This window comes from Zerene cesonia, chromosome 16 (genome assembly GCF_012273895.1).
Source record: "Zerene cesonia ecotype Mississippi chromosome 16, Zerene_cesonia_1.1, whole genome shotgun sequence".
NCBI classification, from domain to species: domain Eukaryota; kingdom Metazoa; phylum Arthropoda; class Insecta; order Lepidoptera; family Pieridae; genus Zerene; species Zerene cesonia.
In genome coordinates, this window is record NC_052117.1 from 895,018 (window position 1) to 907,783 (window position 12,766).

A 12,766-nucleotide genomic window follows, 5' to 3' on the forward strand; every position below is an offset into this window, starting at 1 on the left:
CTTCGTCAGTTCTGATAAGAACATCGTACTGTGTTTCCCATTTGCAATATTTTTTCATCTGCTAATAGGCAATTTAAAATTAATTTACTTTAATTGACCCAGTAATTATCGAAACAAACGCATCTAGTATAGCAAAAGATACAGAGACAGTAAAATACAATCAAAGTAGCAACTCTGGACTATCCGTTGTTCTTATATTAATATTTTTTTATTCATGTCCAATCTCGTAGTGGCCTAACGTAAGAGGCATATGTCCCTGAAGTACGAACAAAACAGGTCATAATTTAGCTTCATAAGATTATATGTACTCTAAAATAAATGCAATGCTTTTTCTCTGTTTATTTTCAATGGGAGATTAAAAAATCGAAATTACCCAGATTAACTTAGATCTAGCTAATACAAAGCGCAAAGACAATAGCATCGGAAAAGGCATTCTCAAAAGCGATTAGCGGCAAACGGGGCGCACGATCGCTTTCTGGAATTGAGACAATCGGCTTTTCTGTGCTGTGGTCTTTTGATATACTTGGAGTATTCTTGGTAAGATTTTCCACTGGTTATTGATATCTATGTATATTGTGCACTAGTTCCGCTGGGCTGGATTTGGATTATGAGGATGAGGATAATATATTGGCTATGTCAATCATCTTGGTTGTTATTTTATTAAAATTTTCTGCAGCAGTTTTTGTGAAAAAGAAAATCTAAATATTAATTAGATGGACACTTTCACTTAATTGTTTAAACAAGCATACAATTAATTCTTTGTTCGGTATTTACAGTTACAGAATAAGTTCTGATTAGTTTCAGACAAGATAGTTCTTAAAAGCAACAGAATTGTAATTATACAGTTTTGAGATGGAGTACAAGGAGACATCTGGGACATATTTTCGATCACCATTGTCGCCACCATATGACATTCTTCTATATTAAAATTACGTATTCATGAGAAGCCGTCAATACCTTTGTCGAACGAGGAACTGATAATTTCATTGTAATATAAGGACGATTTTTGTTTATATCGCGTGCAATCCTCCAATTCTATTATCTCCACATTCAATAACCGTTATTAAAGTACGAACAAATAGGGTTTAAATTTCAATAGCCTACAATTTTGATCACAAGAATAGTATAGGAATTTTAGTACTGTATGAATAATGTAGGTTCGGAATCTGTTATGTAACTAGCTAATAGTTATTTTCGCGGCAGCTGGCTCTGAATCATGCTAATGTTGGGTAAATACGGTTAGAATGGTCCATTTTCGGTCTGTGTATCAAGGAATATTGATTTGTGTATTTGCAGTTTTATAGAGCCAGAAATAAAGAGAGGACCACTGCAAAAATAGGTCAAACGTTAGTGTAAGGGTGCTATGTTCCTTCATAATTGAGGATTTTGCGTCAATTGGTGACGTCATAGGTGTTACTTCAAGCGAGTTGTAATCTAAGTTAAATAGATGTTTGTTTTTAAATTAAGCGTAAGAGTCGAGAAAAATAAAATAAACGGTTGTGGAAATTCAAAAAAAAATCTCAAATGACAAAGGTCAATCAATGAAAGGTCATTGGCGTTACTATGTTCTTTAGTTGGATAGTATAACAAAAAATTTAACTAAGTGCGGGTAGTTCAGATAATGTCAAATCAGGGCACTCAAAATACATACATCGTAAGGTGAAGGTGAAGGTAAACTTTATAAAACTGTTTAATTCAAAAAATATTTAATTTATTTATATTGCTTTATTGCACAAACTTAGACAAAAACAGCAAGAATACAATAAACAGAAAAAAGGCATCGTTTGTACAAGCATTATTGCTGAAATTACTACCTATATACGTGACATATATTGGGCAATGATTGTGGTAAAATACTGAGCTCGTTGTATCTAACGATAGAAGCATCTAGACGAATCTAGAATTAGAATAAACAAAAGGATTTAAACAAGTCACATGTTGATAAGGTGTTCTAAATGTAACGCTACTGTTTCCTTTATACGTGTATTGTTTTGCGTAAAATCTAGTACCTACGAGTGTTTTATAGAAATTAAAGGACTGTATAAAATTCATTTTATACTAGCTTTGCGCCTGCGGTTTTGCCCGCGTAGCGGAAGAAAAGGTAGACAGACCCGACCATAGATAGGATTTCCGGGATAAAAACTATCCTATGACCTTTCTCGGGTCACAAACTATCTCTGTGTCACTTCTATCGAATTGTTTGAGGCTTTCTTGGGTTATAAATAGTAAAACAGAATGTATTTTTATGGCTTTTTTACTCAATAGCTCCTCTCGATTGTCGTGATTCCTTTTGTGTCTGATAGTCAATGCACACATATAGATCGATTGGCACGACGGTGAATTTTTTTAGTAGAAAAGAATTATTCTAATATAATAGAAAATATTAATTCTTCAGTAAAACATAATGAGAGAAACCTTTTTGAAATATAGCAATTGTAAAAATATATTTTTATCTGCTACGCGGGCGGAAAGCTAGTAGCCTCTATCACAATAATTATTTTAAACTAAAAACAAAACCGCCTTCATATTGTCAGAACTAGACCAAATTTAAAATTTACTATATATTGCCTGCCATGTGGTCCCACCACATGGCAGGCAACATATGCATATGTACATAGTGATATTTACTAAACAAGCACACTTATACATATACTAGCTGACACGGCAAACGCTGTTGGCCGATTCTCAGACCTACCCGATTTCGGAGGAGTATGGTAACTAATATTGTGAGACACGAGAATTTTATATAAATAGATAAAAAAATCAGTCATAACATATATAATTTGTTTCAGTATCGGACATCGGCCACAACATTATCCAAGATGCCTTCCTCATCGCTGTGGAGGAGCAGGCTCGCCAGCGCTTACAGCGGCTGTCTGCCCTCAAGCGGATCACCCCTGTTGATATGTCCAAATTGTCTGTAGAAGTAAGTACTCATGTGTTATGCAATCCAACTAAAAGCAAGCTCGATTCAGGGACATTTTTTTATGTAAGAGCTGGCAACTGGGCTGGTTCGCCTGATGGTAAGCGATCACCAACGCTCATGGACATTACAGTGTAGCGCATCCGCAGAGGTACTACCTCTGTGAATGCGCTACCCGCTTTAAAAGAATATGGAAAGGATTGACGACTAGAAAAAAAAGAACGGACTGGAAAGGGTGGGGAAAAGGATATATGGGCCTCTTGCCGGCTTCTACTTTGACTTTGATGATGTATGACTTATCGTTAGTACTTACAGCGACTATTCTGGAGTGAATGCCTGATCAAAACACTCGTAGATATAAATATAATATTTAAATTGTCTGTAGAAGTATCGGTAGTGAATGTGGAAGAAATTGTTAACTAACACGCTTGTATATTTATATTTAGTTTTATAGCATTGAAATGCTTTATAAATGAAAAATTTTGAAATAATAGAAAAATTGTGATCGAATTTTTTTCTATTGTTTGAAAAATTTTCACGCTAACATATAGTTAAGAAACTACACTCTCAGAATTAAATTTCTTTATAATAAGCAGTTTCTGACCTTCAACGTTTATTTGGTATACAGAAATTTGAAAACGACTGAAATATAATTTCCGTGTGACGCATTTAAAATCCAATGAATATGTATAATAAATACCAATGTCTAAAAGTAGCTGTTTTACCCTGTTTTTTAGAAAGACTAACCGTTTGATATCATAACGAATTACCATGTCTCTAAGGCAAGCCCACACAAAACTATATTCCCTGAATACTAATTTTTAATACAACTCAAACATTGTCAAATCTTTAAACATTATACCGGCTTATTTCCCTGCAGGCTTGTGAATCTCTTAAACAGAAATTGTACGAACAATTACATACTTCTCTTGAAATTGTGATCCTCATGAATGTTTGTCCTTTCCTTTGTGTGTATGATAGTCTCTTGACGTGTCACAAAAGCTACTTTCATTGAAGAGTATGAATACTATGCGTTAAGAAATACAGAATTATGACGTCACGTATGTACTTTTAAAAGAGATCAAAAAAGTATGCGTAATAGTTATCTTTTATTATATTGAATACGTGTTAAAAGATTGAATTGTAACTTTAATTGATGTTTAGTTGAAAAACTGTAGATTCAATTCCGTACATTGAATAAAAGCACAGATAACATAATACTATAATAGTACTAATAATAATAACTAAACAAATACCCCTAGAAGTTATATAGCTATTACCGTTCAGCTGCAACATATAGGCTATAATTTTTTTTAAAGAATTGACGATAGCAAAAACATCAATTTGATCCTACGTACGCGTGACCGAAGTGACGGGCACAGCTAGTCATAATTAAACAATGAATTTCATGCCTTTTAAATGAATAATAATAAATCTATCAGTTAAGTGGATACAATGTTTACCGTAGCAGGTTTCTTTTTTATTTGAAACTAGCTGCGCCCCGCGGTTTCACACGCGTAAGTCCGTATCCCGTAGGAATATCGCGATAAAAAGTTGCCTATATGTTATTCCAGTTGTCCAGCTGTCTACGTACCAAATTTCATTGCAATCGGTTCAGTAGTTTTTGCGTGAAAGAGCAACAAACACACACACATCCTTACAAACTTTCGCATTTATAATATTAAGTAGGATATCCACGTACTAACGATCGGTCTTTTCAAGATTGACTCTGATCATTAAGAACTAAAAAAGGAATGGTTGTATCTCTAAAAGTAAAATCGCGAATGATTGGAGTACCTAGAAATAGTAAAACCGAACGACTGTCTAGTCAAAGTTCCAAGGACCAGTCCATAAAGGCGAATTTTATGGGCGAGTTTGTGGTCTGTTCTATAAAAGAATTAGATAATTATAGCATCTAGGTCATTGAGAGCTATTAGATAAAAAGGGGATGGGGAATTGAGTTATCCCTAATTGTTATCTTTTAGGTGGATAGGATAAAATTAGGCTTGGCATAGAAAATTAACATTCTAATTAAAAAGATCTACAAAAATTAGGTTACATATAGCATAGATAAATGTAGTTGTGTCACGGTGTGGACCTAGTATTTTACTGAACATACGAAGATGGATGTTTTCAATGAATAAATATGTAGGCGTTGATTAAATACATAATTGCGTGCGTTCAATTATTTTGTTACGAGCGTAATTTGTTTTAGTATAAGATCGGAGGGAATTTCTGTATTTTTTATATTGTGTGTAGAAGGAGAAATTTCTAAGGTTTATTGGAAAATGTTGAAAATATTTTTAACCGTTCAAGTGATTTTTAAGTTATTAGTTTTATAGCATAGGAAACATTTAAAATTGAGATATAGTATAGTTTATCCGTTCCTTCTTTCTCATTCCCAATCCATTCCTTCATCCTTTCTTATGTCTTTCCCCATAAAAGCAGGCAACGTTTTGCAGAGGCACTACCTCTGCGAATGTTCATGGACGTTGGAGATCGCTTACCATCAGGCGAACCTCCAGCTCAGTTGCCCGTTATGACATAAAAAAAGTACTTACAAATATGTAGCCTATAAATTTAAATGATATTAAGGCAACGTACACATAAAACACTAAAAAATTAATAGACATTAAAAGTTTTCTGTTTCCAATAGTACAATTTGTTTGTTAAGATTAAAACACATTTAAATTGATAGTGGCCGCCACGAACGCGCTTCTGGGCTAGAGTACTAATTTATCAAGAAGCATTTATTTATCTTAGCCTGAAGCCACTTGTTGTTTCTCCTTTTTGTATAAAACACAGCATTTTCTTATTGGGCAAAATATATGAAAGCTGTTTTGTTATAAAACTTTTTGTATTTTTTTTTCTCGCCTGCTGGTAAGCGTAGATGTAGTATTAATCCGTATTTATAATCCTACTGATATTATAAACGCGATAGTTTGTAAGAATGTTTGTTACAGTTTCAAGCAAAGTCCCATCTTGGGATCTAAATGAAGTTTGGTACAGAGATAGATTATAGCGCCAATTTACACATAGGCTAAATTTTAGCCGAGTAGCTCATGTGTGAAGCTGTAATTTCCCCCAGCTAATTGTTTATGTATTTTTTATTTTGTGTGTAATGTGTAATTTATATTATGTGCTATTATGAAAGTATATGGTTACTTTTAACAAAGCAGTGGTGGCTTAGTGGTGAGAACCTCGGACTTCAAAATCGTTAAGTCGGGGTTCGAGATCGGGCGAGCTTGCAGGAAATAAATAGATTTTTCAATTTATCTGTACATATGGATAACATCACCACTACTTAAAACGGTGAAGGAAAACATTGTGATTAAACCGGCATGTCCAAGAATCAAAAGTTCGACGACATGTGACATCTGCCAACCCGCACTTGGCCAGCGTGGTGGATTATGATTTATGGCTTGAACCCTAATAGGAGGTCTGTGTCCCAGAAGTGGGAACATATATGGGCTGATGATGATGATGATGATTAAAGTAGGACCAAAACATTATAAAATCCAAATTAAACGTTGCAAAATGTAAACAGTAAATACTAATGTTTATAACACATACTCTTTACAAATATTTGTGAAAACATCGATAGATATTTACATAACAGTGGAGTCCATATTGCTGATCATCTATTGTGTTGTACAGACATTTATTATCATTCAATATGAGATCACGTAGGCAATAAATTGGATACCATTTGAATGTAGCGTTTGCAATATTTGCTTCTAGATAGATGTGCTTGTAAACAATCGTAGATATAGGTACATGTAGTAATACGCCAACTTCTCGTACGTATTTCAACGCCACGTGTATCGTTGTTCTCGTATTGCAATGGAGATTTCAATATGCGTTTATTGTCATATATGCAGTTGGGCGCGGGTGAGGTTCGTTTGAAGGGGATTGTTGGGGTGTTTCCTGGCATGATTATTAGTGTAAAGTATTCAATTTTAGTGTCTTGTTTAATTTCAAAATTGTGTAAAATAAAGCGTTCTTATTTATTAACATTGTTTTATGTGTTGATTCAATAGGTTGGTGGTTATATGAATAACAATTGTTGAAATGTATGCTTTGCACAGTTGAATCGGACTAGGATAACCTTTCATAATGTACGTAGTTATGTTTAAATAATATTCAATCAGATACAATTCTGACTAATGCCATTTAACATCCCTTCTCATATAAAATTTCCGAATCATAAACATATACACAAGCTTTTGCCCGCGGCTTCGCACGCTGTGTCGGAGTAGTTGAGTAGATGTCATCATACATAAAAACCTTCCTATTGAATCACTATCTATTAAAAAAACTCCATAAAAATTCATTGCGTAGTTTTAAAGATTTAAGTATACATAGGGACATAGGGACAAAGAAAGCGACTTTGTTTAATACTATGTTGTGATTACGACCTTTAATATGCACTTTTTGTTCCAGTTGAATCGAAGAAAACGAACGCAACCCGAAAACAAAGAACTGAACGGTTACATTGCGAACTCAACAGTCTACGTTACATCCATAAATGAGAACGGCGCAATAGAAAGCAAGCCAGCTATATCATCACCGAAATCCCAGCCGAAGGCACTTCAAGCGAAACCAGCGCCGGTGATCGCTAACGGCGTCCAGGAACCAGACAAGGAGGATGTTAGTGAAAAGTGTAATAGTGAAGTGATCAGTGATGCGTTAAATGTGGCCAGAGAGCACTTGACTAACGGCCGGTGTGAGAAACTAATTGGTGAAACGGATAGGGTTCGAGCGCCCGGTGGGGATAATAAACTGACGCCGGGAGAGAATCGGTGAGTTGTCTTGTTAATGACATGTTTCGTTTATACAGGGTTGGTACTTGAAATTTGATGGCGTCTGTCTTCACATTGACGATTTGTAAAGGAAATTTTGATTTTTGTTTTATTAACTGAGCAAAGTAACCATTGAAATCACCATTATTGTTCAAAACTTAGAAACACTGAGTGTTCAACACTTTTTCAAATTTTTATTAGCGGCTCGCGCTGGCTTCACCCGTGAAAAGTTTTCTCCATAAGAACATTGCTCGTGCCTTAAGAAAAACATTCAAAAAATTTTGACGAATGGTCGAGCAGTTCTCGAGTTTAAAGCTAAGCACCACATTGAGCGATTGATTTTTATTTATATGGATAATTAACAAAAAATGGGACATTAGGAAGGACATCTTTTGTTAATTGTCCGTATTAATAAAAATCAGTCGCCAAATAACTCAAATAATCTTCATTATCAGAGTAATATAACGCAATGCTAATGCAGGGCATATGTTTAGTAAATGATTCAGACTCAATAATGATAATGATAACCGTATGTTTTTATTCTAATGATAACAATTTGTTCATATCAGATTATAATAGCTATGCGACAATTAGTATATACATAAATGCACCTAGAAAGATGTTACCTTCAACTAATCCGAGACCAGTAAGAATTTATTTATTATTTAACTCCTCAGCAAGATTGTACGAGGGAGAAACCTTAAAATAATATAGTTAAAAAAAGAGTACAATTTGTTAGGCCATATCACTTAGAAGTTAAGAAACTTTGATTAAAGGCATAATGTGGTATTGATAGCTCGTTTTGCTCAAAAGCAAATAAATATAGAAATTTTACGATCATAACACGTTTTACGAACGTGCCTCTCCGCACGCTGTCTTTACAATTTACTATTAAATTGAACACTTGCGTATTGTTCTTAACATCTGTATATTTTTACAGTTAATCCCTGTAACTACGTCAGTATTTACACTACGTAAATGAATTGAAAGTTTTAGTAGTTATAAAATTTCACAGTCCGTCAGAATTAAAATATAAATGTTGTGTTAGGATTTATCATGGTGTTATAGAATGAAGTTTGAAGTTTGACATTTTAAAACTCCCTGCTCCTAATAACTTTAAAACTCTCCAACAAATTCGAAAGTAACTCTGGCTGTCTGTCTCTCCATCACTTATACCGATAAACCGCTATGGATGAAATTTGGTACAGAGATATAGAGACCCGAGAACCCGTAGTTAGGTTGATCCCGGAAATTCTACGTTAACGGAAACTGTGCGAGTAAAAAGCCGGGACTATACTTTTTGACTACATGTTCGAAACAAATAAATTTAACAATTAGTATAATAACGAGACTATACAAGACCACACGCGTTATAAAACAATAAAATTTTATGTACCTACATACAATAATAAATAAATAAAAACCATAAACAATTTTTTTAAACAAATTTCTATGATCTATAAAAAGCCCGTTATCTATGGTCAGGTCAGTCTGGTACGTGACAATATGGCGCTGGCGGCGGTCTCAAAGGCATACCGACGAAATAAAATCACTAGTGGACAAGTGTGTTTTAGATTATTATGAGATTGAAGATTAAGAAAATTTCCGTATATTAACAAATGGTTAGATAGCATGCACCAATAGCATGTAACAGTTTATAGCCGAATACCCTATACCTATACCTACCAAATACCTATAAGATTAGGTCTTTCCTAGTTACGGAGTCGTTAGGATCACAATGTCCAGATTTTGTACGTCTCCTCAGGTACGGGTCTCCATCTAAATATCAATCCCACAATTTTAAATGCGAGATACATCTATAAAAAGATTAAATATGATGTTTGCCGTTAACACAATGCCGAGCCGTTTCGCCGAATTGTATAACCTAAACTGTTTCATCTCCTCCGGCCTGAACCACAATAATTTATTTAAAACGTGTACCAGCCATCTACAGATCGCTATCAGCAATTTTATATTTACCGTTACACCGTATACATGCAGCCATTCAAATAGGAGATTCCCTATCTAGAAATTTCTAATTTCACGAATGAAAACAAGGGATACAAGCTATGTAAAAACCCCCATCTCGGGGTACGTTTACCTGTTCCCACTCCCACCTGTGCGCGAGCGCAAACTCGTTCTTCCGTCTCTTTCCCACGCAAGGTTTTATTCAGAATTCGATAAACGCGTTACTGGGCGGTTGTGTTGTGTGGTTTGTGAAAATAGTGAAGTGTGATGTGAGTGGTAATACAGGATGCACTATAAGTTGTTTAAAAGGTAACTTTTAGATCTTATTCACGTGTTTTATGGACGTCCACAATAATTAACTGTACCGTTATATACTTGACATTTCGTTGTTATTGTTTTAGGTTAAATCACAGTTTGTATCGTTAAGATTGATGTAAAAATTCATTTGAATACTTTAGTTATTTAATGTATATTAAGATACCTTCTTAGTAATCCTCCTGTATTTAATATATAATAAGTACACACATAGTTTTAGAAGCCGCAAAAAGTTTAACATAGTTTTGAACGACGATCAAGTTCAATGAATTGAATTCTTTATTCATGAACGGATAGGAACCGGTTGGGAAATCGCGACCGGCCAATAAACTATTAATTAATTAACTAGATTAAGTTAGAAAAACGTGAGACTGATAATTTCAATTATTGAGGTATTCGTTATCTTATTATAAACAGGTAATCTGAAAACCCGATGAAATTGATAATCTTTGATTTTGATTTGTTACGAAGAATATAGTGCCAAATTGTATTCGAATCGATTTTAAATCAAAGCAAACTAAACGTAGATCTAAAAGTTATCCTTAAAAGGACATTATATACTAAATTATTTATTTACATAAGAAATTATCATGATGGTATTGCTTGCAGGTTTATCAGGATTCCCAATAGTAATTTGCTGTATACTTGTATTGTTTTTGAGATATTGTCTCAAACATTATAATGCATCTTTTTTATTTTATAAAAGAGTAAAGTCGTAGTAATAGTAGTACTATATACAAAACAATAATAACGACGTAATTAAACACACTTCTTACATACTCAGTCTTTATTCAGGTTTTTTTTCATCGAATTATAATAATTACTATACGTATGTACGTGTATATATATGTATAATATGTACGTGTATATAAATTAATATACGTATGTACTTAAAACGCAAATAATAAGTCTTTTAAGATAAGTCCGACTCATAGTTTAAATCATCGTCTTAATAAAATATCAATTTAATTTATAGAATTGTTAATTGCATTGCAACCTTTTTACATTAAAAATGTTTATTGTTATCAGATTTACGGAAGCAAATAATATACAAAAAAGCAAAACGGTTAATGGTTATTCTAATTAAGCACACTTTGATGAGCACTTTTGAATTTTTAAATGATTTACTTCTGGCCCGCCAAGTTACTGAGTCAGAAATAGCAAAAAATCTCGTCTGAAAATGTTTACATTGACGTGTGTTCTATCGTTTTTTATGAGACTGGACTCATCTACTTCCACGTCCTACTTTAATATGTATATATTGATTGATATTTGAAAGGGTTGTACTTGACACCATATTGTAGTCTATTAAACTTGAAACTACTGATACTAATAGGATATAATTTTGGACGAGGATTTTGAATTAAAATTCTTGAGACACCTGTTGCGTTTGAACCTTAGGGGATGAGTTTTTGTAGGTGTTTTTTAACGCCAATCGTGGGTTGTTATAAGTTGCATTCGTGTGAGTTTGTTGTCTGTTTTTTAATCCAATGGATATAAGTATGTAATTTTGTTTAAGCGTTACAATGATGATGTAGCTTTTAGCTAGGATTTGTGGAATAAGAAAAGAAAAGTCGTCTAGAAGATATTCATTGTATACGAATTTTCGTTTAATACCTTTTGAGACTACGTGGATTTAAAAGCATATCCCACAACATTATAAACAAGTTAGCTTCATTGTTATCTACTAAGCAGCAGATTATAAAACAAAACTTTCAAATTTACTAATTAGTAAAACTATTTTTCGAAAGTTTCTTTTAAATTAACTTCTTTTATCGCCTCTTTCTCTAATATTATGTTAAGTACGCACCTCGCGCTTTCCATATTGTACTTTTACGGCGTTCTAACTTCCAACGTGATTAAATTGAGTATACGCTTTGAACTACTAAAATCATGAATTATTTTTTGTACAAACTTTTGATTCCTCAACTAAATATGCAGTTGTTCTTAAAGATTTGTCTTAAATTCACAAGCTACAAAAGTAAAAATAAAGTTACACAATTGAAAAAATAACATCCTGTCTCTCAAATGGACAATACGAAACAATTCAAGTGACGCGGCTCGAATCCCAAACGGAATCTTAACAGACATCGAATATCAAGTCGATATCGCGGGAAATTCTGACGTTCAACGAATACGTAATTATTTACGTCGCCGGCGCTCGGCCTATTTGTGAGTTAATGCGATTCGCGTCTTATCTCGTTATGTCAAGATTCAATTTCACTTGGCTATTACGTTCTATAAAGTATGGTGTTCGCGTAGGTTATGGCTGCTTTAAGGCTTCCCTGCGCTGTCAGTTAGATGAGTTTAAGCGTAGTACTTCTGACGTAGAAGTAAGATTCGTATTAACTCGCTGAGCAAACAATTCAATTTAGTTTGCTGGATGAATGATTTCAAATGCTTGGAAAGCTTTCCGAGTTTGTCAAGCAAATTGCATCTATTACGTACATTGTGAGAATAAATCTTCTCCACAAAAAAGGCGCCCACGTTTTTGGGCAGAGCGTTAATCAAACTCAAACTCAAATTGTTTTACCTTTTTAACTTACGATTTTGTACTCAATAATATGGTTTAAAATTCACGAATAGTTAAAACAGTAAGCGTTATTATTTATGTTTCATATATACATATAACTAGACGGTATTATTTTAACAAACGTTGATTAAGTTTATTTATTTTTTATTTTTATTTATTTATTTATCCAAATCACATGCCATTACAGGTTACAACCCAATGCGACAGCGACTTACAACGAAAAAA

General features: G+C 33.7%; 1 protein-coding gene across 1 annotated transcript in view; it reads left to right on the forward strand.

The window, feature by feature from the left end:
* The window catches only part of LOC119832817 (MAGUK p55 subfamily member 5-A), a 107,342-nt gene that overhangs the window by 10,767 nt on the left and 83,809 nt on the right, over positions 1-12,766 (forward strand). The window contains 2 exon segments of the mRNA XM_038356589.1: positions 2,793-2,926; positions 7,367-7,725. Coding sequence (XP_038212517.1) covers positions 2,793-2,926; positions 7,367-7,725 — 493 coding nt within the window.